The sequence below is a fragment of the Sebastes umbrosus genome, chromosome 2 (genome assembly GCF_015220745.1).
Source record: "Sebastes umbrosus isolate fSebUmb1 chromosome 2, fSebUmb1.pri, whole genome shotgun sequence".
NCBI lineage: Eukaryota > Metazoa > Chordata > Actinopteri > Perciformes > Sebastidae > Sebastes > Sebastes umbrosus.
This window is the reverse complement of record NC_051270.1, coordinates 37978868-38006189: the sequence shown is the minus strand read 5'-3', so window position 1 is coordinate 38006189 and position 27322 is coordinate 37978868. Positions and strand designations below refer to the sequence as shown.

The 27322-nt window shown below is 41.4% G+C and overlaps 1 protein-coding gene across 15 annotated transcripts in view; it reads right to left on the bottom strand.

Annotated features, from left to right (window-relative positions):
• The window catches only part of celf1 (cugbp, Elav-like family member 1), a 62691-nt gene extending 36436 nt beyond the window's left edge, over nt 1-26255 (bottom strand). For 4 of the 15 annotated variants that reach the window (XM_037746265.1, XM_037746259.1, XM_037746345.1 and 1 more), the window contains exons 1-4: nt 26054-26254; nt 17492-17611; nt 4893-5080; nt 382-464 (exon numbers count right to left, since the gene is read on the bottom strand). In XM_037746265.1, the coding sequence (XP_037602193.1) occupies nt 382-464; nt 4893-5080; nt 17492-17595 (375 nt within the window). In that variant the 5' untranslated portion in view covers nt 17596-17611; nt 26054-26254. Of the gene's footprint in view, nt 1-381; nt 465-4892; nt 5081-13215; nt 13656-17491; nt 17612-26053 lie in introns of those variants that run through there. The other 11 variants (XM_037746289.1, XM_037746352.1, XM_037746297.1 and 8 more) reach the window with 7 other exon arrangements.
• Nucleotides 26256-27322: the final 1067 nt, after the last annotated feature.

Here is a 27322-nt window from a genome sequence, read left to right as displayed (position 1 = left end):
CCAATTTTCTCATATTGTAGCAAAAAACCACAGACAAGTACAAAAAGTGGGTTTAGTAAATTTCCAGGCAATGCAGCTCCATACTAGGAATGTGTGGATATAAAGTACTGTACTTGAATGTGTGATTTTTACTTTTATTATAGCCCCACCTTGTGGTTGACATGGGTCTTTAATAATAATAATAACAATATGGCCAAAAACAGTAGGGTTCTAACACCGTTGGTGCTTTGACCCCAAACAAATAGACCTGAATCAGTTCCGACAGTTCATACGTCCCACCTTTGATACGGCTGTTAATGACCAGCCACAGAGAGGAAGTCCAAGGCTTCCATATGAACCAGCATGCATTTGAAAGGGCAGATTAAGGAGGCTGTCACCTACCCCTGGCAGAATCTTCATGTTGTGCAGAGCATTCTGTGCTTCCAAGGCTGATTTGCGAGTATAGTACGTTATAAAACAGCAGCCTGCCGGGGGAATGAAAAAGACACCTGCGTCACACACCTGACTCAGTTACTAGATGTGGTCTGTAGAACTCATACATCTGCTATGTGCTAGGCCCACAACAGTTTGGCAATATTACCACTAGGCCATTACGAGGTCCTCATCAATCCCAAAAATTATTAATAAAACAAAAGAAAAGTATCAATATTAATTTCTCTGTGCATTATGCAGTTCCTCTGCGGCAGGGCTCGCCTGCAAGCCAGCGCTTAAAGGTTCAATATTGTAAAAGGTGAGATTTTCATGTCTTTTATATTACAAAGCAGGTATAAGTGCTATATAAATATTGTTAAACTATCAAAACGCTCAATATACGGAGAAATAGACACAGCCCGTATTCAGAAATTGTGCGTCTGAAACAAGCCGTAAGGATTTCTGTCCATTTGTGATGTCACAAATATCCATATATAGATTATGACACGGTTTTAAACATAAACATTCTAAATGTGTCCCAGTTTATATCCTCTTGCAGTGTATGTAAATGACATCAGCTGACAGGAAGTAAACATGGACCCAAACTGTTGCCTAGCAACGCAATTCCATTTCAATTCCATTGCAATTCCGTTGAAATGCATTAAAACAGAGCATTTCAGACAGAGGGTTAATACAGGTATATTCAGGCAGACAGTATGAGGAAAATAAAGGTTGTTTTGAATATTACAGCATGTAAACAAGTTCTAGTAGAAACACAAAATGTGTACAAAAAAGTATGAACTTGAAAATGAGCATGATATGGGACCTTTAACGCAGCCTCTGGCCCATGCCCCCCCATCATGGGTTGCCGCGGAGAACGCTCCGACACAGCGACGAGGGCTGTGGCCTGGCTCGTCCCCGTGACTTGACTCAGGAAGACATTAGCTGGACGGCACAGCGCTGCGAGATGTGTCTTTCGGTTTAATGGCGCTAATTTTTAAGGATTCTGTTATTCTACAGTAGGCGTTCGTATTATTAGTTGTTATTGAGTACAAAAAAATTACAAAAGTTTTGGTATGATTTATGCATGTTTGTAATCCAAAGAGAATACAAGCTCCTACTTTTATTAACCTTTCATTGCAAAGTCTTTAGATTGCACTGACCACATTTGAAGTAAATCGGGTAAAATCTCTAGAAGTTTGTTCTAGAGTACAAAAAAGTTCATACAAAATTCAACTTTTTAGGGGGCGCCGTCGAGCCACCGCGCCATACCCGGGCACAAGAACCACATCAGATAACCCATTTTGGCACTTTTAATGCTTGTGAATTGTATGTGATCACTTTTTAAATCACTCTACCACCTGCTTCTAGCTCCTCCCTTCTGGCCTCTTTTTGGGATTCATTCAGTGATTGTGATGTGTGATTCCATACCCTGCAGACAGATCTCACTATACACACCGTTTCAATAAAAAAAGCAGGTCTAGGTGACACTGTAAAGGACAGAGGGTGTCATATCCTGTACAGATTGTAAAGCCCCCGGAGGCAAATTTGTGATTCGTGATTTTGGGCTATACAAATAAAATTGACTTGACTTGACTAGGTGCTACATGAATACTGTGAAAGTATCAAAATACTCAATCCACAGAGGAATACACACGTATTCAGAAACTGTGCATTTAAATGAGCCGTCAGGACTATGATGTCACAACTTTACAGTCACCGGTAGAAGTGCCGCTAAACTCTGTGTAGTTGACACACCCAGTGAGTCCACAAAATGCTGACCAATCAGAGCGGACTGGGCGACAGACAGACAGACAGGCGCTAAAATGGAGCGTTTCCAAGCCCTCAGGAAGAGCACCGGTCGTTGATGCCCATTTTCGTAGCGGCCAAACGGCGGTACTGCAACTTCTGTGTCGGTCACGTGATGCCATCGGGCCCAAAATTACTTTTTCCCAAAGACTTACATTGGGAAAAGAGACGTCTGTAACTCAGAGGATCATTTTTTTTTTTATGTGAATCAACTCCCCAGTACGAACGCTCCAATAGCTCTTATTTAAATCAGTAGGTCGTAAAAGTTGTAAAATAAACTAATAGCTGAAACAGCTCTCGATGAAACACCGAGAGCAGAGGACAGAAGCAGCGTGCCCATCGATGACCCCAAAACTAAGCAGAATAGTTTCTTTCTGTTCATTTGGCTCAGGTTCTGTGAAGAAACACTTATAATCACAGAGAAAACTAAGTTTTATCAGTTGTATCCACATTTTTTTGCGCGTGCGTTAGACTTCTTGGTCCATGTTTCAAGACGGGTTAGGTGGGTTGCCGACATCTCCGCAGACCCCTGGCGCCTTTTATGTGAGCCGAGCCCCGCCCTGGCGGCACGACGCGGTTGGGGCGCACTGAGGACAGTCTGCCCCGGTCGACAGTCACACCGGGAGCAGGGGGCCCCGTCCCTCCCCGACGGGGAGAGAGGACGCAGCGAGCCCTTTGTCCACGGTGTGGCAAGGTCCGGGCGGGGAGCACTGTAAAGCTGCGACCGCGAGCCACCTTCGCCCTGAGCCTTTCCAAGCCGACCTTGAGCCGGTCGCGACGCACCGCCTCGTATGCTGGACTCCCCAGCCTGCCGTGTGTCGCTCACACCCTCCAGCTGGCTGTTAACGAGGGTCTTTAGGCACAGAGAAGTACTCGTATCGGTACTCGGTATCGGCGAGTTCCCAAATGTAAGTACTTGTACTTGGTCTGAAAACAAGTGGTATCGGTGCATCCCTAACTGATTATAAGCATTATTAGTATTATTAAACAGCAAATCGGCAACATGTTATGATGAATAATAGTGATGTTTTGGACTATGGCATTTTTTTGTTATTAGTTATTGTTTTTTTTAATTGGATAACTTTTGGTCAAACTTTGCCCCCAGCAACCTGCCTCCTCAGTTCCTGTATCACGCCGTAACTCGGCATGATACAATGCCATTCATACGGCATGAAAAATCTAACCCTATTGGAGTTGGCACCTTGCCGTGGTGGATCAGCTTGTGTGTCTCTTTGACCCTGTGAGTTAGTCCGACAGTATAGACTGATCTTAGTTTCCTTAAAGGTTCAACCCAGTCAGCTTAATCACAGGTTAGAGACCAGACAGATATCAGCTCCTTCCATCAGATTTGAAGACCGTTGCAAAAATAAAACATTGTCGTATGAACCTGAAGCGCCCAAACTAAACCGTTCTCTTGCAACCTGTGACTAGAGGTTACCGGCAATCTGAACTACTGAACTTTATCCAGCGATATCTCTGTCAATTTTACTGCTAATGAAAAGATACATGCACCGATGGGAAGCTGAAGATCTAACAGTGTATTGGTTGGTGAAGACAAGGGGGTGAAGTTTGACCCTGAAGTGACCATGCTCCTTTTATCTGGTTTTCACGTTTTTCTCAGGTTAAAAGCTTTTAAAAAGCAGCCTTAAAAAATAAAGAGGTAATAAAAACATGTCTGTGAGATCCTGACATCTGATTTGATCAGCTTGAACACACCTTAAATCATAAGAGTCAAATAATCAGTTTCCTGAACTTTTTTGGAATATTTAGCTCCTATTGAATATTTCAGCTTAGCTGCCCCACAAGAGGCTTTTTTTTAATGTCTCAACATGTTGCATACACATACCAAATTTCATACATCTAGGTGAAATGCCACGCCGGGGCTACGCAATAGGGGGGCGCTATCGAGCCAATTCGCCACACCCGAGCATGAGACCCATATCAGATATCAATTTCACGCACACCTGACGCTTGTGCCAAATTTCAAGAGATTTTGAGTCGCCCAAGGACCTTGTTGTTGCTCAATAACAGTAATAACCATTTGAATTTCAATAGGTTCTCAAATAATCAAATCTTTGGGTCAGCCCTTTTAGTTTCTTTGTAGCTACAACATTTTTTTTTTTTATAAAAATAAAAAATAAACTAGAAATGTGTCCAAGTGGACAGCGCGGAGGCATAAAATAACTAAGGCTGTCCTGAATACCATTTTTTTGGGCTTCAAAGCTTCGGTGAGAAATATTTGAAGGTATTTGGAAGCTTGGTGGAGCAACAGGTTGTTTCAGTGCCGCTGCCGCACTACTGTACACTCACACACCTCTACACACAGCAAACAGCAATATCTGTCTGAGAATAACTAATAATAATTAATGTTGAATATGAATAATAAATAATGTTGTGGAATTATTCCTCATTTCATGAGCAATTTTGGGATTTATACATTATTATTACATATTTATATATGAAAAAATAATAATAATAATAATAACCATTTGAATATTGATTTGGAGGTCAATTAATACGGCAACGGTCAAAGCTTCGAAGCATTCGGGTCAACCCTAAAAAAATCTGCAATGTATACGACACAACTGAATTTATGGGTGACATACTAGACGACTAAGAAGTCAAATGAAACACTTTGGTGAGTGCAACATGTTATGTTACTACATGCTGACCTTTGCTCTGTGGTGGATTCTGGCTGCGGTCTCGGAGAACATTTATCTCATAGACTGCTCCGTAAGGCTCGAACAGCTCTCGAAGCTGCTCCTCAGACCAGGACCGCGGAATCTGTCCCACGAACATCTTAATGGCATCGACGTCTGGTTGGTCGGGGTGGTCCAGAGACCCATTCATCTTCTTCCCACTACAAAGACAAATACAACTGCATTAGACGGACGGAGGTTAGAAACAAACATGTTTATCTCCTATACTTACAACATAAATATACAGTATATATACAGTATATAGGGTAGTAGGGATGCTGTGATAGTGTTTTATTTTCTATATTTATGATGCTGATTATCAGTGTCTTATAATAACTAGTATTACACTCAGAGAGCGCAGACCTCCGCCAAGGTGCCTGACTTTAAAAACAGATCACAGCTCACAGCTGACGGTACTGTGAGGTGGTCGGCTTATAATTAACACGGTGTGTTTCCGTATAACATATCGGCGGATGCCTCTCTCATTCAGCAGCCTTGTTATGTCTGTATAACGTTACACTACGTTGTCTCTCATCCCGTCAGCTACCACTTTTCTCTTTCTCACCGCTAATGGCCAGCAGCTCCGGCACACACATCTACAAACACATCTCTCTGCTCTCAGAAGAAGGAAGGAGGCGTGGTCATGCGTCATCAACGCGTCATCAGTTACATTGCGCATGTGTTATACCCTGAGGTCTTAATACTCAGGCTGATCGGAATTCTTAAAAAAGTTCCTGAATCCGGATCATGATCTGGATCGCCACCAAAATCAAATGGATTGTTCATTGTGCCACACCCCACCCCTCCAAAAAACTTCATTCAAATCCATCATGAACTTTTGGAGCAATCCTGCTGACAGAAGAACGGACGGACGGACGGACAGACAGACAAACAAACCAACGCTGATGAAAACATAACCTCCTTCAAGGCCCTTGGAGGTTAAAAGAGAAATTGAGGTCTACATCTCTTAGTTCTTAATTTCTCTGTACTAACACTATTCATGATATTTATTATACATAAAAACTGTAATATATCGTGTAGAAAAGACATAAAATGGCATCATAACAACAGAAGCTAAAACTATGTTGTAGATTTTGAAGCATATGCCGGTAAGTACTGCCGTATATTAGGGGTGTCACGATTCTCCAAATCCACGATTCCATTTGACTTTCGATTTTAAGGTCACGATTTGAATCGATTCTGGACTTAAACATCCCACTGTTAGACTATGGAGTCTTGATTGATAAAGATTGACAGATCATTGGTTTTATGCCCTGACAACTGTCATTTACACTTTCAGATTCTTCTTTAAAAAGAGAACACAACTCCCTTTTTAATTAGAAAGTGTTCTAAATTGACATCATCATACAAAAAACACAACAGAAATCCTTCTGCAGAGCATTACAAGTGCGTTGTAATCTACAAAAATAGACGGAAGTCGAGCGATTTAGGCTTCATCCGCCACTGAGACAATTTCATAGGAATGAACGGGGCCCTGCCTCCAACGCTGTATCCAGTTCTCTTTATACATCCATGTGAGAGACGGCACTCACTAGCTTGTTGCTCTCGCTACCAATATCAGCTGCCCTGATTCAACAATGTTGAGCTGAAAAACGTGCCTGTAGGCTGAAATTCAACTGTGGTGTTGTTCTGTTGGGAGATGCAGTGAATTAAAGTCAAACCAAGTAAGAGTAGAAGAGCTATGAGTATGGAAAACTAACTAACTAAAGTCTGCTAGCGGCCAGGCTAATTCTTGCAGTGTAAAATGCCACAGGCATGCAGGAAGTGCCCTGAGTATCATACAGACAGGGACGGCCTTTATTTCCCATCATGCCTGCAGAGTCCCGAGTGCTGGACTGAGTAGTTTCAGTTTGCTGTTTTATGTTCCAAAATGCAAATGTTCCTTTTGTTAGTGTTTGTAATGTGATGTGTCTGTTCAGAACATGGTGGCTGATGGTGGTAATAGGGATTTTTATGCAGGGCTGCGTTCAAAAAGTCAAAAAATTACGTCCTAACGTCTTTTCCTTACCACTTCTCCTTGACCTCGATGGAAAACGTCGTGAGGTAAAGGAAAGATGAGAAGGAGGATTCAGACGGACTTGGGAAAAGACAACCGCGGTGTTCAGACAATCCGACTGCTCTTTCACTATAAGCTCCGTAATTATGATGACGACGGCGGCGGATGTTAGTGATACAGGTCTGCTGTGGTGAAACTACAATGTTCTGAAGATGGACTACAAAAGGCGCTGCTCCCTCCAAACGTTATTAAATAGGTCTTTCAATGACAGACTGCTTCACCCGCAGTGTGTGAAAGAGAGATAACACAGGTCCTCCTGCTGCTGGAACACTCTATCAACATATAATAAAGATCATCTGACCTTCATCAGTGTTAATCAGTGGGAAAGTTGCTTAATGCTGGTATGACAAAGGAAACTTTGAAAGGCTATCAAAACTTTGGTAGTTTCTGGGATTTTTACTGTCTTTCACTTCCAACTTGCACAGTTAATACACATTGTCCACTCTTGGTGCAAATTAGGGGTGGAGCGGTTCACAAAATTCCCGGTTGGGTTCATATCAGGGTTTTCGGTTCGGTTCTGTACATTTATGTTACAGTGAGGAGGTCATGTTCTGATTTCAACATGCTTTTCATTTATTTGGCAAAAATAAGTTAACAAATGTTTGCCTTTACAAAAGTATGGCTTACATAAGGAACATAAACACTTCTTCATTGTCAAATCTTAATTGAAAGAATAAGTCTTCTACGGTTATTAGTGCAAACAAAAAAAATGCAGCTTTGTTATGTTCATATAAATATGATGTAATTATAAACTAAGGTCATCAACATAAATCGAAGCATAAGCTCAACCAGAACTATGCTAAATAAAAAAAAGAACAGTATAACATATGTCTCAATTCCCTGATTATCAGCTATTAATTGAAAGATTAGTTTTTCCACTCAAAACGGTTGGATTTGCGTGCCACTGTTAATCATATGCTGAAATCCAGCGTCCTCCACGACTGCATAAGGCTGCATATCTTTCACTATAAATCTCCCCAGTGCTGTAGTTATGTTTTTTGCCCTGTCTGAGTCTGAATGTAGAGGATGTTTAAATGCTGCGGGGAGGAGTTGGTCTTTCCTACCCGACTCTCTTCTCCTTGCGCTAACGACGGACACACCGGAGTGATTGCTTCGTAAATGGTTCATTATATTGGAAGTGTTACCGTTAGCATAAACCAAAGTGTTGCACAGTGCTCACACAGTCGCCGTTTTATCCACCACTTTTTTTCCGTCATTTTCATAGAAAACACTAAATCAGTAATGCTTCCATACAGCAGAGCAAAATGATGCTGGTGGATCCTCTGACTGGACTTTATCGTGTCCACTCGCCATTTCCTTAACTGACTGACAGCCGCACTCTGCACTTCATCCGTGAAGGAGGCTGGGTCACGCTTAGTCTCTTAATTACTCAAAATATAAGGTGGCTAAGAATGCAACTCTATTTTCTGTTTTGGCACCCAAAAGCTAATGCCTACTTTTAAAAGTTAGTATTGAGCCCTGTGAGCCTACGAGTCACTACGACGGAGTATTAGGGCCACATTGAGGAAAAAAAAATCTGACATTTTGAGAATAAAGTCGTAATATTCCGAGAATAAAGTCATAACTTTACGAGAAAAAAAGTCGTAATATTCCGAGAATAAAGTCATAACTTTACAAGAAAAAAAGCCGTAATATTAGGAGAATAAAGAAATAACTTTACAAGAAAAAAAGTTGTAATATTCCGAGAATAAAGTCATAACTTTACGAGAAAAAAAGTCGGAATATTCCGAGAATAAAGTCATAACTTTACAAGAAAAGAAGTTGTAATATTATGAGAATAAAGTCATAACTTTACGAGAAAAAAAGTTGTAATATTAGGAGAATAAAGACATAACTTTACGAGAAAAAAAGTTGTAATATTACGAGAATAAAGTCATAACTTTACAAGAAAAAAAGCCGTAATATTAGACACATATTCAACATATTACCAGCAACCAACAAAATGGGCGAGAGGACATAGCAGCCCGAGCCTGCTTCTGGACGGGTAGCAGCTGTTTGTCTCGGCATCTTGCTACACACATCAATTAACAGGTAACGTTAACTTTAATCATCTTACCATTAAACGTTTGATAAATGCGATTTTGCTTGTGGAGCAAACACACGTTTACAGTTTCGTTTGTCGTTATTTAACGCTACTTTGAAACACGTTAGTTAATTGTTAATTTGTTAGCCCATACTTGTTCCTCTTGTGTAGGCCTAAATTTAGGTCTATTACAATTAAAGTTACTGTGACGTTATATCGAATGTGATACAACGGAGGCATGAACAGCTACAGTCAACGTTTGTTGTTATTGCTTGAATGACAAACTAGCCGACTGATAAACGTTTTCATCAACGCAATATTTCGTTAAAGGCTGTAGTCTTTGGCATGACTTCAAAAAAGTCTGATCTGCAGTGCACAGATATTTAGTTTGTCTGTCTGTCTGTCTGTCTCGCTCCCTCAGGCCAGGGAATCTGAGATTTCAATGAGCTCAGCTGCAGCTAATCTGATTTGAAATGTCTGGAGAGTAATGCTGTGTTGTCCATGGTACTGAAACGGAGCGACAGGTATGGTTTCCTAGTTTGCTTGCTTTTCGTGGCTGTAAATAAAACTTTTGGCCCTAATTCCCTAATTGTCAGTCAAATCAGATTCCTGAGATCGAATAGTCAATTATTCAGATTCACCATTAATGAACTAACTAACGTCTAAGACCCATTTTCCACCAAAATACCAACAACTTACTTTGTGGCCGATACCAATACGATAACCACTTTAAAAAAATGTTTTAAATTGAGAGATCAGTGAAGGCTATACTTTTAGTTAGGGAGTTTAGTTAATTAGTTTAATTATTAAACTTCACAGGACATATATGACAGACCATCCTATAATTTACTTAAAATACAGCCAACAGCAAGTAGGAGACTTCCAGGTGATCTCCCACCAGCCAGCTGCCACCTTATTTAGGATTCATATTTAGGATCATTTCAACTTCATCAATCAGCCGTTCCTCGTCTGTTGCGGCACTTTCAAGGTAAGCGAAATAGAAACAGAAACAGGGCGTCTGTCAAAAGTTTAGCTGAAAACTATTTACTATTTAATTCACTTTTTGGGGGGGGGGGCGGCAGTAGCTCAGTCCGTAGGGACTTGTCTTGGGAACCAGAAGATCGCCGGTTCAAGACCACACATGGACCAAGTACTGAGTGTGAACTGGTCGCTGGAGAGATACCAGTTTGCCTCTAGGGCACTGCCGAGGTGCCCTTGAGCAAGGCACCAAACCCCCAACACCCGGGGCGCCTGTCAGGGACAGCCCCCTCGCTCTGTCATCGCTCCATTAATGCATGTATATAGGTCCTGTTTGTGCATGTGGGTGTATTTCAAATATTACTGGGACCACTACGGGAAAATGCAGATGAACATCCAGGGATTCTAATTATAGCCACAATTTAGCACAATGAGCATACAGGGACATGCACATGTGTGCACATGATCAGGAAGGTACCACCTCCGCCTCATTTCGAGCCAGGATAAACCCTGACCGAGCTCCGTATGTCCGAGTAAAACACACCGGCTGGGACGAAAAGGGGTCCGAGAGCTGACATCTCATAACTACAGGTTAGCTTAGGTTTTTCTTCTGCTTGTTCAACAGTTTGATTCAACTATTGACTCCCTTGCTGGAAGATTTTGTTGCACTTGTGGATGACGATCATTGTCTTCACCAACACAAGTAAACGTTACCTAAAGTTCACTGAGATGCTCTGATTTGCTTGCTGCCCACACAAACAGGCACTGACACAGAGAGCAGAGCATAGAGGGGAAAGGCAGAGAGGCAGAAATCCTTGTTAAGATGCAGGTTTTCAAGTGGTGTCCCTAGTCTGCAGCCAAGGCTCTGCATTATCAGATGTACAATGAAAATAACTGAATTCACTTACTGTGTGTACCGGCCACAGATACAGTATATCCTGCATCCCTAGGTTCAATAATAGCTTTGTTTTGATGTCTACTTTGTCTTGTTTTTGTGCATCCTTAAGTCCTCAAACATGTGTTCGTAAATTTTAAAATAAGGCACGAAATCCAAGATGGCTGACTTCCTGTTGGCCAAAAAAATCTAAAAAGTATTTAGTACGTTCTTGCAGATGTGAGCAATAACCTACTTGAATTTCGTGAAGATCGAAGTAACTTTTTCTGAAAAGCTGCCTGCATCAGGGAGCGCTATCGAGCCCGCTGGCGACACCCAAGCACAATCAATACAGAACCTTGAGATCGCGCCAGTTCTGACGCGTATTCCAATTTCCGTGAGTTTTCGTGCATCCTAAGCACCTCAAAAATGCGATATTCCAGCAGAAAAATAATAATCCTTACAAAAACAATAGTTTTCCTTGCACTTCGTGCCAGGGACACCGTTGGTTCCTGGCGCTTTCGTGCTCGGGCCCTGATGACCAGGGTGGATACACTCCTGGTGCCTGTTTTATTTTGGCTTCACTTCTGTATAGTGGGGGGAAGTGGAGACGCGTCGTCCATCTATATATTAGGGGTGGGGAAAAAAATCGATTCACTTATGTATCGCGATATATTTTTTTACGATTTTTTTAATGCCAGAATCAAAATAATTGCTTCATTTGAGTCTATGCTGAGGTAGAAGAAAGTGAGTCTGAGTAACGTGACGTCATATCCGTTTCAAAAACCTAAACAAAGGCCATCCGAAACGACTCGCAGAAAACGCCAGAGGGTAGGTGTGGATACGACCGGCACCCTCACATGTTAAATCCAGCGTGGTAAACACAACACATCCAGTAAAGTATGGAAACACTTTGGGTTTCACACATTGACAGGAAAAGCAGAGCTAGACATCACGGCTAAAGCTGCATGCTAACTCTGTCACGGAGAGGAAACGTTATCGTATAGCGGTAACGTGCGGTCAAGTTGGCCGTCACTCTCATCTCAGTGGTCAAACGGGCCGACACTACAACTGTAGAGCACCCATATACTGACATTTATTACCTCCGCCAAGGCCTAGGGCCAAGGAGGTTATGTTTTCATCGGCGTTGGTTTGTTTGTCTGTCTGTCTGTTAGCAGGATTACTCCAAAAGTCCGCGATGGATTTTAATGAAATTTGTTGGAGGGGTGGGGTGTAGCACGATGAACAATCCATTAGATTTTGGTGGCGATCCGGATCATGATCCGGATTCAGGAATTTTTTAAGGATTCCGATCAGCCTGAGCATTAAGACCACAGGGTATATGACGCGTTGATGACGCGTTTACCAGTAATTTAATTTCCAGTGAAGTTTATGGCTGTAGTTGCTGGTATTTATGTTTTTGATGATAAAATAAGTTTATTTTTTTAATAGCATAATGTCCTGCTCAATAAGAGATTCTTATCAAAAATGCTTTAGGCATTTCTATTAAAAAATTAATATCTGGTGACATATTGCTATCAGCCTTTTTTAAACCCTCAAATATCAATATCAGTATCTGCCTTAAAAATTCATTATCGCTTAATAAGCTCTAAATGTGATGAGACATCAGAGATTCATGCATTTAAGATTGAATTCTTCTTTCAAAATGTACTGATGATATACCAGTATAAATGTATGCACGCAAACACACACAGGCCTAAAAGTGAGCTGTACCAAGGGCCAAGTCAGTATGGGGATGCACAACACTGACAAAATCAAATATCACAACACTTGTCGTGACCGAAGACCTTGAACGCACCGTGACATGACTTCAGGGATGTCAATTTCAGAGAAAATTTGTTCAAAAGACTATTTTGGGTAAGAAAAATATTGATAATGTGGTTATTATGACTAAAAGGGGGAAAGGCATTCATTGTTAATTTTAGTTTGTTAGAGCAGCCTATTAAGAACAGAACTCTGTGTCACTTTGTTGTTTCTTACACAAATAACGTGCCGAGAATCAGAACTGATTAACATCTGAACTGGAATCAGAATCAGTCAAAAACAATAACTAAAACCTTAAAGAAAGGTACCACAACTGCTCTTAGTACACTTGAGTGCTATGTGGATAAAAATTGCAACTATGGGTGGCCTGTCACCTGACACGCTACAACACAGCCGCTCACGATTAGTACTAATTATATACTAAATCACAATAAAGAGCTTAAAACAGACCAATGCATTCAAGCTGATTTCCAGAAACACAGGACCACCTCGGGAAACATATAATACTTACGAAGCTGGCCCAGAGTGAGTTACTTACACAGGACTAGAATTCAAAGAGCAATGGTCCACCATCATCTCGGGGAGAAAATCCAACTTAAAAGAAGCCATGATGGAAAAAAAATCTCTTTTTCTTTCTTCTTCTTTGAACACAACACGACAATGAAGCTAAATTGACAGTGATCACGGGGCGGTGGTAAACTCCAGATTGTACACTCGTTGGTAAATCCCTGGTGAAGGGGTATAATAAGGCAGCCGACAGTGCACGAAAGGAAGAGGAAAAACAGTGTGCCGCGGCAAACCAATGCACATGGAGAGAACCTGTCCACTGGAACACAAATACAACAAAACAAAATGTGGCTGAGGAGCCGCCTTCGTTTGAGATAGAAGAAGAGCACAAATGACAGACACAAAGTGACAGGCCTTCAGGTTCCAGGTTCTGGGACTTGGAATAACCGCTGCATGGAGATCATGGAGGGCTGCCGGGATCACTGGGGCCAGAGAAAGTAATGACCATTTGGGGTCCCACAATCAAAGTGCTGATGATCCACGGCCTTTGTGAGCATTTCTCCTAGGCCAGCAGATCTGGCTGCAGCGTCAGATAAACATGGTGTCAGATTGATGGTGATAAGGCCCAGTGGGCAGAGGGAATGAAAGAGGGAGTGAATAGTACTCCCCAGTCAGTAGCTAATCCCTGGACTAGCCACACCAGCGGCTAACAATTAGGTTCCGGCCTGAGGGGGGGGCTGTGTTTACCCTGTTGTCCTAAAAGGCTGTACTGGTTTGTGTGTGATTTATGTGTGCAAAAGAAGAAGGCAGCCAATGTCAAATGACACTGGCTTTGGTCTTTGTGCACCCCACAGTGCACACACAAACACCCATACAAACACACCCACACCTATGAAATGAGATAACCTACAGAGATAAATGGAATGTAACACTGGACTATCTGCCAGCCTGCCTCCAGGTAGTTGTTGGCTGGACCCAACGTAACCCTTACTGCTGCACATTGATTCTGATTACAATATCTTTTTTTAAGGTCTGAGCACAAATGTGCCAGGGGACCAACGGCCCCTGAATAATGATCGGGAATGGTGTGCTATGATTTTTCTAAGAGATTTTGTTTTTAATCGATTCCCCCCCCCCATAGAAAACAATGGGAAATCGACGTGAAAAGAGCTCAAAAACACTCCTCTTTGGGCCTATACCGATTTGGGCGGGCGGGCGGACTGTTTGAGCATTGTGTGATGGCTGCCGCGCTGAACTGCTGCGTATCCCTTGCTTGTGTCGTCCACAAAGGCAGCGTTTCTGCTGCTGCTGTCAGCCCTTTCTTTACTTTCATAATGGCCACTTCATTTCAATATAAATGTAATTTATATTTATTTCAGACAGAAAAAGGTTAAGAAACGTCTGGTAATTTGTAAATAATAGTAATAATCCACCATTAAAACCCCAGCTGCGTTTCTGCTGCTGCAGCTGCTGCTGTCAGCCCTTTCTTTCTACATAGAGTTTGCCTTTTAATGGCCACTTCATTTCATTATAAATATCTTTTATATTTATTTTAGACAGAGAAAGGTTAAGAAACGTGTGGTAATTTGTAAATAATAGTAATAATCCACCATTAAAACCCTGTACTTTATTCATTCATGGAGCCCTGCAAGTCACTGCATGTTCTACAACATTGTCCTGTAAATATATCAGAATAAAAGCCTTGTGTTAACAAATGACCACAGAAAAAAGGCTTGAGGGTTTTTATTTTTAAATGAAAGCAGGACGTGTTGATTTTAAAATTTTAAAACTTTTTTTTAATGTCCGTGACATTCTACAGCTATAGACATGAAAACTGTAGTATTGTTACTGATATGATGTCAATTGTTACTGATATGATGTCAATATACAGTCAAACGATCACTTTCACTGACTGTTGTTGATGTGAACCGCGCAACTCATGTTAAAAATAGGCGAGACCTCGAATCTCTAGATGAGACGCAGCGGACACACAGCCGAACCGGGCTGTGTGGCTGCTTTAACCTGTTAACATGGATGCCGAAATAATAAAACAACACGTTCCGCAGCCACCACGCGCTGCTGACGCGGGCGGTCTGGACAGGCCGTTTGTCATCACTCTCAACATGCAGCCGATTTCTTACAATACTTCTAATTAGGCTTGTCGCGGTAGTCGCTGTTACCGGTGTTACGCGGTGGTCGGACACACACCGATTACATTACGTACCCACCGCCCCCACCGTCGTTTTGCTTTTTTTGCAGAAATAAAAACAATTTAGTTCCTTTTGGCTTATTAGCGCCGTGTTATCAATACATTAAGTAAGCGCGCTACACATGTTGACCGTCATCTTTTCTAGTAAAATGTCCGGTGTAATCGGTAACACTGGCGTTGTCACAAGTTTATTAACCGGTGGGAAAATTTCCTCACCGTCACATCCCTACTTGTAAAAATGCTTCTGGTCATTTATTTCTTCTACAGCTCTTTGTGACAGCAGAGTGAATAAATTTACACATCAAAAGCATGAAAAGTGCTGCACAACAGTGCAGCTGTGGCGGGTCGTGACATCCTCCCATCAGCTGATCCCTGTCTCCTCCAGTCACATGTCTGTGTGTCCTTGAACAAGATACTGAACCCCAAACTGCTCCTGAAGGCTGAGCCATCGGCGTTTGAATGAGTATTTAGATCAGATCCTGATGGGCATGTTAGCACCTTGCATGGCAGCCTCTGCCATCAGTGTATGAATGTGTGTGTGAACGAGTGAATGCTGACATGTAGCGTGAAGCGCTTTGAGTGGTTAGAAGACTAAAAAGGAGGTAGTCCATAACCTGCTGTCAGTAACCGGAATTTGACTTCCCCGTGTGGGTTCTGATGATGCAGGATGACAGTCCAATTAAAATAATAAAATATATAGGTAAAAACATAAGAAAAAATGGTGAGCATGCCGCATCATTTTAAAAACGATAATAGCAAAAATTGAAGGTTGTGCATGCAATTGGAGGAGGTTTAGAACAAAGTTTCTATTGTGAAAAAATGACAAAGCAATTGACATAAATCTGAAAAGCTTATTTGGACATGCACTTTAAAGGAGATCCCTTACTTCAAGTGGCCATTTCTCGTCTACTTTCGAGTCAAGCAAGATTTTCAAAGTGTCATACTTCAATATTGGATCATGCGGTTCAAAAAGAAAAAAGAAAAACACCTTTGCATTACCAGTCAAGCTACATCTTGCACTGCCAATCAAATTTGGTGAAAACTGATGAGAAGGTATTTAGGGTCAACCATGCAGAATCATGTCTAAAAATCAAACACATCCACATTTAATGGGCTATGTTTGTTTTCCTTTTCGGCCAGCATGGAGAGATCACTGGTAGAACTGGGTGCTGCTGATCTGACTGAGCTATGACTGACGAAGCGGTGTAACACTGTGTTAAACAGGTAACAAGTCAGTACTGTATGGTTTTAATCTGAAGGCAAAAAATGTATGGGACAAAACTAGAATTGCACTCGGTGAGCGCAGACCTCCGCCAAGGTTCGTAACTTTAAAAACAGATCACAGCTCCCAGCTGGCGGTACCGTGAGGTGGTCGGCTTATTATTAACGCGGTGTGTTTCCGTGTATCGTATCAGCGGATGCCTCTCTCATTCAGCAGCCTTGTTATGTCTGTATAACGTTACACTACGTTGTCTGTCATCCCGTCATCTACCGCTATTTTCTTTCTCACCGCGGAAGGCCAGCAGCTTCCGCACACATCCACACACGTATCTCTCTGCTCTCAGAAGGAGGCGGGGTCACGCGCTATCAGTTACACTGCACGAGTTATACTGATCGGGATTCTTAAAAAAATTCCTGAATCCGGATCATGATCCGGATTGCCACCAAAATCTAATGGATTGTTCATTGTGCCACACTCCACCCCTCCAAAACATTTCATTCAAATCCATTGCGGACTTTTGGAGTAATCCTGCTAACGGACAAACAAACAAACAAACCAACGCCTGTGAAAACATAACCTCCTTTCTAGGCCTTCGGCCTTGGCGGAGGTAATAATATATAGCGTAATAGAAGTGCTTAATGTGTCCCTGACTAAGAGCCTGTGTACACTATGTGTGAGTCCTGTACTTTGTATCATTATGTATAAATACCGTTAAAGTCACATTTTGATTTACTGTTGTGGTTAAGCCCACTGTACTGCAGGTATGCATTCTTTTGGTTATAGTTTTTTATGTATGGGCTGATTGATTGACTGTGTGAGAGACATGGCTGCATGGTGTGGGCAGTGGGCACCCAACATGCTATCGGAGGTTCTTACCCCCCTAGTGCCAAGTTGGAGACATCCGAGGTAGGGAGGGGGAGCATGGGCTGTCCAGTCTGCTCTGGGGACACATACAGGGTTTCAGGGTCGAGGCTATCCATCCAGGGCCTTGCACTACTACAAGTAACACACACAGACACAGACACAGACACACAACACACCAGACACAGACACACAAAAAACAATTACATTACATACACAATAAACATTTACATATGTAACACTCAACACATGAATCAGTAACTAGAGATGCACCGATCCAACTTTTTCAGTCCTGGTACCGATACCTGGGCTTTGGGTATCGGCCAATACCGAGTATCGATCCGATAGCAGTGTTTGATTAATGAACTGTATGCCTCACTGTGTGGATGAGACTGGGATCATTCTGTTGTGTGTAGGTCAACATCAGGCTGGACTTAAACATTTAACAAATAAATACACAGATATACATTTACTGAATTATTTATTATTAAAATAACAAAACCTCACCAAAAAAATCTTTGAAATTAACAGGAATTACAATTTAAGCGTAAACCTTTTTAATGCAGCAACACATTGGTCAAGACTTAAAGGCAGGGTTGACGATGTTATCCAGTATACACTATTTGTTATTATTGGTTGAAATGATCTTTACACCCCGACAGCGATCCATTACTGATGAGCTCTGAAAAAGGACCGGAAAAGAGCCGTCATCTGTAGCTGCTGTAATCCTGTAAAAACGTCTACCAATCACTGCCTCGCGGTCCGCTTGGAAAGACCCAATCAGATGCCTCCCCACCTCCCTGCTCGTACTCTACCCTTGGCGTGCACCAGCCTGAACTCAAGCCCTGCAGTAGCACTGCTGCGGTTACTTGTCATGAGGTAGCGTTGTTGAGTTGAGGTCCTCTCTCCGCTCTGTGTCTGTAAAGTAGTTACGATGTGGCGGTGCTCGTACATGTATGTGTTGGGGGGGCGCTGCCTTGGAAGGATCCCCGAGGGGAGGGGGTGGGTTTAAACCAGGGGTCAGCAACCTGCAGCTACGGAGCCACATGTGGCTCTTTAGCTCCTCTCCAATGGCTCCCTGTGGATTTTTAAAAATGGAAATGAATAACTGTTCTTTGTTTACATTTTCATTTTTATTTATCATTGTTGTAGGTCGACGGTACGACGGAGTATTAGGGCCACATCGAGGAAAAAAAAAGAAATCTGAGATTTCGAGAATAAAGTCATAATATTATGAGAATAAAGTCACAAGTTTATGAGAAAAAAGGTTGTAATGTTATGAGAATAAAGTCATAAATTTAAGAGAAATAAGTCGTATTATGACAATAAAGTCATAATATTATAAAGTAGTACTTTTACTAGTTATTTTCTTTCTTTCTCGTCTCTAGTCGATATTATGACTTTATTCTTGTAATATTACGCCTTTCTTCTCGTAAAGTTATGATTTGTTCTCGTAATACTATGATTTTTTTTCTTGTAAAGTTATGACTTTATTCTCGTAATATTACAACTTTTTTCTCGTAATATTATGACTTTATTCTGGAAATCTCAGATTTTGTTTCCCTCAATGTGGCCCTAATACTCCGTAGTACATTTGCACTTGGGCCCTCACTGCATTAGACTTATATACTATATACTTAGGCTGCATTCCAAAGCTCTTAATTTTCATTTCCTTGCTCCTCGATCCTCGCTTGAACCGGAAGTTGTTCTGGTGCGCCATCTTGAAGACCGTCCAAAAGCTCTTATTTCTGCACCGAGGAGCGAGGATCGAGGATCAAGGATCGAGGAGGGATCTCTGAGGAGCGATGAGCGAGGATACACGAGAGCATCCTTCACGGAAGTCTTTTACCGACCGACACGCCCCCTTACTGGATATCAGTTACTGATTGGACGCTGCTGCCGACCGGACTGATCTGATAACTTTACCTCTCAACATCGCTGGAGTTTTATACCGGAGTGAAGACAGATCACAGATTAAACGTTTTATAGTTTAGTTGTCTTCTGATTCACCATCTAGTTAAAATCTGTGTTAACTGTAGGTGTGAACAGCAGCAGAAGGACCTGCAGTATCTCTCCTTCACACACCACCAGTGAAGCAGCCTGACACTGAGAGGGGTTTATACCACCTGACATACTGACTTAAAATAACTTTCTGCATTTATTAGAAAGATTTTTCTTTTCATGATCTGTTATTTCCCCCGTTAACTTTTATTAATGATACTATTAAAGTCAGAGAGAGAAGGAGAGTCTGTCTGTCAGCAACAATCACCTTTTACATAATTTATCCTCATTTCCATTCAGTCACATGAGGCTGATGATTCCTGAACGTCGGGTTTGATATGAGTTACATCATTTACATTTTCCCTGAAACATTCAGCCTAATAAATAATGTCAGCTGTTCAAAAGACACCAGAGTCATATTCTGGGTTATTAAATAATGAATTCACAATCAGAATATCAATAACTACAGACGCTTATAATGAATAAATAATATAAAGATATTGTTCCAGTAGAGATGGTTCCTGGTCCTCTAAGCAGGACTCAGTCCACTGTAGAAATACAGACTGCAGCTGTTATTCGTGTGCAGGTGTTTGTTCAACAGGTAACAGGCTACAGAGAGAAAACACTGCTGCTCTGCCACTGAGAATAACTGTGTCTTTATTAGTACTAGTACAGTTTAGACATAAACAGCTGTTAAAGCCGACTGACAGCTGATCCAGCTGTGATCAGCTGCTGCTGTCATCAGAAACGGACGTTGCTTCACGTGACGCTTCAGAGGAAACGACCGTCTCATGTCTCTTAAAACATATTTCCTCATTTCCTCTCTCCTCGCATGGTTTCCTTGCGTCTCTCCATGCTTCCCTGGTGGGAGGGACTAAGACGCAAGGATGAGACGCAAGTGAGGGAAACGGGGATGCAATTAAGAGCTTTGGGATGCAGCCTTAGACTATAAACTGGGTTACCTTCATCACAATGCTCAAATGTTTTGCGGCTCCAGAGAGATTTATTTTTTATTATTTGGCCTAAAATGGCTCTTTTGATAGTAAAGGTTGCCGACCCCTGGTTTAGACGGAGCTCCTGAGGCGATGCTTCTTTCAAATTATGCTAGCTTTCTAACATCGTCGACCCTATCTTTAAACAGGAATACAATTCCAGTATATAATAGTATATGAACATAGAACTGAATTTAATAGATCGGCCCCATTGTCACCGACACCTGATCCAGCTATTTGAGTCAGAATCGACCCGATATCCGATCCGGAAGCCACTCGCGAGGCTCTCAATAAAGATTCATCCAGAACGCTCAACTAGTGTGTGTGTGTGTGTGCGTGCGTGCGTGCGTGCGTGCGTGCGTGCGTGCGTGCGTGCGTGCGTGCGTGCGTGTGTATACATGACACGGCCTGCCGTTTGTTTAGTCACAGTCAGTGACGTCTTTCAGCTCTTTAAACAGATGGTGAGAGTCACTCGCCGTGCTGCTTCTAGCAGGTATTAATCATCTAGTTTGTCCTATATGTACCGCTATTCCAGTGTGCTGCGGTGCTCGAGGTGACATTTTACAAGCGCACCCTAACTCTGTATGGTAACCGTAGCAACCTCTCACCACTTCCTCTATTCAAAGTCCCGACACAAACAGAGCTCTGGCCTCGCCTTTTATTACTTGATCAAAATTAATTTATGTATATAAAAACATCTGGTCACAACGTACACTATTCAGTAACAAAGCAGATTTAAGAAGCAGTCACGCACATTGTTGTTTTTAACTTATTTGATAGTGTAGAGATATTTAATATTCGACACAGTTTGTGCAATTTCATTTCAAATATTGAATCTGAAAACCTCATGGAAGAGTTGTCAATTTGCTATTGCACTCCTCTTTGAAATTCTCTTATTACTGTTGAACTCATGTATAGTTTTGCTGTGCACTTGATTTGTACAAGTTTTTCCAAAACATTAAAGGGGTTGCCATAGAAATTTGCACTCCTACATGTGAAGCCTACTTAATCTACAGTTCAAATTAATTGCTTTAGAATATACAGTATTCAAATTTCAAGCAAAATTGCTTGATATATTTTATGCAAAAAGAGCTCTGATATCGGAACTATATCTGTATCGTCAGGTATCCAAATTCAGGTATCGGATCGGAACTGAAATAGATGGCCACAGCCCTTTCAAAAGCTTCTCTGTCACAATGCTTCTTAAATGAGGACAGATCTGTTCCAACATATGGGCGGCTGTGGCTCAGAGGGTAGAGCAGGTTGTCCACCAATCGGAAGGTCGGTGGTTCGATCCCCGGCTGCTCCGGGTCACATGTCGGTGTGTCCTTGAGCAAGACACTTAACCCGAAATTGCTCCCGGAGGCATAGCCATCGGTGTGTGAATGAGTATTTAAATTAAATCCTGATGGGCAAAGTTGGCACCTTAGTAGCCTCTGCCATCAGTGTATGAATGTGTGTGTGAATGGGTGAATACTGACATGTAGTGTAAAACGCTTTGAGTGGTCGGAAGACTAGAAAAGCGCTATATAAGTCCAAGTCCAACATCATGAAGATGTAGACTTCCTTAAATCAGGAAAAGATGTGACAGTTGAATCAGTCAGTCTGTTTTTCCTCAAACATCCCCAATTGAATATAAGTCATTGAGCAGCTTGTAAAAGGTATATATTCATGAAATAGCCCAGTAAATGTTATATACTCTCTGTGTAAGAGGCCTCCAATTTGCTAACTGCAAACTGACAAACATTGACTCAGTAGAGCATACTTAATCTGTATGACGGCATGCCCCGCCATAACCACATACTATGTTTCAACTGCAGGAGATAACCACACTGATCCACCATATTATCACCCCGGGGCAGCAGGGCCACACCTTGATGGTGTCCCTTAACAAAATCCTGTCAAGTGTGGAGTATAGGGATGTTAATAATTAACCGTTTAACCGTTAACCAACATTAAGCATTTTAACCGATTAACGCTATCAGGGTTTTTTGGGTTTTTTTTCTACCTTTATTTAATCAGGGAGAGGTTCACTGTCAATCACTCTGAACTCCGACCAAACGGTCAAACTAGGCAGTGCTGATCAAATATGAATCAATATTATGTTACGTTAATGTCTATTCCTCTCCTCAAATGTTTTCAGAATCATCTTATAGTGCACGGTTTAGCTGTAAAATGAGAAAGTTTGTGACGCCGCCGCCATTGTGAAATCTGGTGATGACCGCCAAGTTCCGGTCTTCAAGATGGCGCAGCAGAACAACTTCCGGTTCAAGCGAGGAGCGAGGAGCGAGGAAACAACAAATAAGAGCTTTGGGATGCACTCAAACTCCATCTTAAGTCTCTACAGCTGTTAAAGCCGACTGACAGCTGATCCAGCTGTGATCAGCTGCTGCTGTAATCAGAAACGACAATGACCTGCAATACTGGGACGAAAACAAACGAATCTTTGATTCTGAAAAAGGCGATAAGAAATCGACAATGATCAGGATGACGTAGGTGTTGAAAAGAGGCCAGAAATTGACTTTATCTGGCATATAGGTACACATTGGTCTTGGACGATATGACGGGATTATCATTCAACACAATATTGGTTGGCTACGATAATGGTCCTCACGTGTCCACGATAACAGAAAGATATTCAACTATGCAAAGCCTGTTGTGAATTTTGTGCTATATTCAGTCTCTCTCTTTCTCTTTTCCTCTTGCTTTCACTAGGCTTCACCGCATCGTTGTAGCGTATCATAAAATAAAGTAAGAACATGTAGCATACATCTGACGCTGTAGCCTACGTTAATTACCCACGTAGCCCTACCGTCAGCAGGAAAGATGTCCGCTCTCTTTAGTAAAAAAGAAGGCGAATGCGCCTATTTGGCGATTCTTTGGTTTTAAACCAAACCGATAAAGGAGAGCCAGAGAACGTGAACAAAGGGATTTATAAACTGTGCGATAAACAAGTCGGGATTAAAGATGGAAACATTACAAATCCCCGCTCCCGTCTTAAAACTCACAATCCCATCATGGTGCTTTTATATGAGTTGATCTCTTATCTGGAACATAACGGAGCAGGTCCAATGAACTTTATCAGCCATTTCTAATCATCACCTCAACAACTGCATCAAACCTCTAACAACAATATAACCGTAACAATGACTATCACATACAAATAAAAATGAATGGTTACAATGTTAAAATAACAGGTCTTAACTGAATGGCAATATGTATTCAGTTAAAGTGGCAGTAGTCAGTATATTTTTAGCATCATTGGGCATAAATTCCATAATAACCTTTCAGCATATTGTAATTCAAGTGTTCTGAGAGAAAACTAGACTTCTGCTCCTCCTCATGGCTCTGTTTTCAGGCTTTAGAACATCTAGCCCGTGACGGCAGACTTTGACCAATCACAGGTCATTTCATTGAGAGAGAGCGCTCCTATTGGCTGCGCTTCGGTCATGTGACCGGTACTTGGCGGTCCTTCACCAGATTTCACAATGGCGGCGTCATCACCAACTTTCTCATTTTACAGCTAAACAGTACACTACAAGATGATTCTGAAAACATTTGAGGAGAGAAATAGGCATAACAGTAACATAATATTGATTCATATTTGATCAGCGCTGCCTATTTTGACCGTTCGGTCGGAGTTCGCGAGTGATTGACAGCCGGCGCTCATAGACAGCAGACGGACAGCAGACCACAGATCAGCTCTTACTGCTTGTTTTCCTCCGGTCTGTGAAATTATGCAGATGCCATTAGGAGCACCAGAGGACACCAGAGGAACATGATTTTTTTCAGGTTACCTGTTTCAAGTACTACTGTCACGATATAGCGACCGTTTTTTAATCATATTTGTTCCAATCTTGCGTACTTCAGCTTTAAATTAATGGCAATATGTATTCAGTTAAGTATTTATTTGTACTAGCATGCATTAAAATATGGTATTTTAATGCAGGCTAATAAAAATAAGGCAAAATACACACATAATATCATGGACTAACTGTAATAAACACACTGACTTCTGATCGGAGTGACTGCTGACTGAACAGGTAAGGCACCAGGATTCATCAAGCCTGGCTGTTAGCTGGTCTTCAGCAGGCTAGCTGCACACAATACATCTCCATGGTAACTAATATGCCACTGCTTTCATGAAACCAGGCTAAATGAGCCAGGATAACTGGAAAACCCCAGCTCAATCTCCTATCTAGGTTGGCCCCAGGTGTTCACTGTGGACAGATGTCTCTACTAAAACAAACTGGAAACACTAGTGTGGATGCAAAACGTTTTCACACTAAAGCAGTGTTTTAAAATTCAGATTTGACTGTTTACCGGGTGCTATTGGGCAATATGGTCCTATTTAAAGGTCCCACATTGTAAAAAGTGAGATTTTCATGTCTTTTACATTATAAAGCAGGTTTAAATGCTTTATAAATACTGTTAATCTATCAAAACGCTCAATATACGGAAAAATACACACAGCCTGTATACAGAAATTGTGCGTTTGAAACAAGCCGTTAGGATTTCTGTCCATTTGTGATGTCACAAATATACAATATTTAGACCATTACACGGTTTTAAATGTAAACATTCTAAATGTGTCCTAGTTTATTTCCTGTTGCCGTGTATGTAAATAACATCAGCTGACAGGAAGTAAACATGGACCCAAGCTGTTGCCTAGCAACGCAATTCCATTGCAATTCTGTTGAAATGCACTAAAATGGAGCGTTTCAGACAGAGGGTAAATACAGGTATATTCAGGCAGACAGTATGAGGAAAATAAAGTTGTTTTTTTTTTAACATTACAGCATGTAAACATGTTATAATAGAAACACAAAATACAAGTATGAACCTGAAAATGAGCATAATATGGGACCTTTAAAGTGGCATTTGTCCGCCTCATCAGAATCAAATAGGCTGGACTTCAAGCATTGTGGTTGTCAGATTTGTTGAAATAACGTCACCTCTTTTTTACTTACATGTTTAAATTAGATAACATTAATTGCGTGCTTGGTTAACATTAGCTACACATACTCCTTGCTATACTTCTCTTTAAACTTTGGCAGTAATAACTTTTGCCAGAAGTTTGTTGAATCAGCAGTAGAAGCAGCATTGTTTACCATTTGACCAACATGTGAGTGATGACACATCCGACCTGTGGGAGGAGCGGAAGGGCTGACATATATCTTTATATATAGATATATAGATATATAGATGTATAGATATATATTCATGGCGTTAACAACAAACCCTGTCACAAGCGTAGCAAAGCCCCGTACAGTCGCTGGTTATAACGTCACCAGTGTCATACATCACAGCATGATAGCAGCTCTGTCATGACGTCATCTCATAAACACTCCTGTCAACATGTTACTGTCATAACATCAAACTGCCGTTCAGCCCATAAAAGTACCGTTAGAGCCTCCATCCAGCCTGACAGCCTCTATAATAGTGCTATAGCTACATGATCAAGCAGCAGCACTGTTAGCCTGTACTGACAGCAGCTCCAGCAGCAGCCTGCTACAGTATGTTCTGTTATGGTAACGGTAGCTAGCTCCAGCAGCCTCTGATAACTTATAAAGGACTAACTTACCTGCCGTGTGTTTACGCCACTGTTAGTTTGACTTGTGCTTAAGACAAAATGTCGTTTTCGCTAGATGTTTGCTGACGACACAACGTAAACCATGCTGTTCTTTTAGGGAAACAAGCTGACTACATACAGTAGGAGTAACTTGTGGTCTGTCACTTCAGAGCTCCAGCTAGCAGCCACTGTGTAAAATGGCAGTCTGCTCCTGAACCGTTAGCACACCAGGGTTAGCCCAGCAGGGGGGGCGGAGGAGGTGGAGGGGTGCAGAGGGCTGGTAAGAGCCAACATGATATGGGCTATTTGCTTCAAGATATAACTTAATGGCTGTATGTGGACGTTTATTTCTCAATAGGAAAAACTTTTCTTTATGAGTGGTCTTTGGTATTCAGTGTTCTTTGAGTCTGTCGTGAAAGTGCAGGTGTCAGTTACCTGGGTTAAAGTGTAACGTGGTACAGTCCATAGAAAGCAACTCCATCGTGGACCATCATTTCCTAATGTCCAACAAACTCTTGGTGTGGTTTTAGAAGATAAAATGAGCCCTTATTGATGTCCAGAGGGAGCAGAACAAGGACAGAAATACATGTAGGCTACATACAGAAAGGTTCAAATGAAATAAATACAGTATATAGAATAAGAGTAGAAACTATATCAAGTTCAAAATGACACTGTAAGCAATACACAACCAGTACCCACGACCAGAGTTGTACTTGAACTATTAGTGCAATTCGTTACTTTATGAACACATTTTTACAGGGGAAAAAAAAGATACACCAGCTCAATAAATGCAATATAAAATCGAATAGAACTACCTTCAGAGCAACAAGATGACTTAATTCTAGCGTTTTGACTAAAACATAAAGTACATTTGAAAACAATAACTTAAAGGTCCCATTTCGTTCTTATTTTCAGGTTCATAATTGTATTTTGTGTTTCTACTAGAACAAGCTTACGGGCTGTAATGTTAAAAAAAACTAAAAAAGTTATTACTGCCAAAGTTTAAAGAGAAGTATAGCAAGGAGTATGTGTAGCTAATGTTAACCAAGCACGCAATTAATGTTATCTAATTTAAACATGTAAGTAAAAAAGAGGTGACGTCATTTCAACAAATCTGACAACCACAATGCTTGAAGTCCAGCCTATTTGATTCTGATGAGGCGGATAAATGCCACTTTAAAGGTCCCATATCGTGCTCATTTTCAGGTTCATACTTGTATTTTGTGTTTCTATTAGAACATGTTTACATGCTGTAATGTTAAAAAAATAACTTTATTTTCC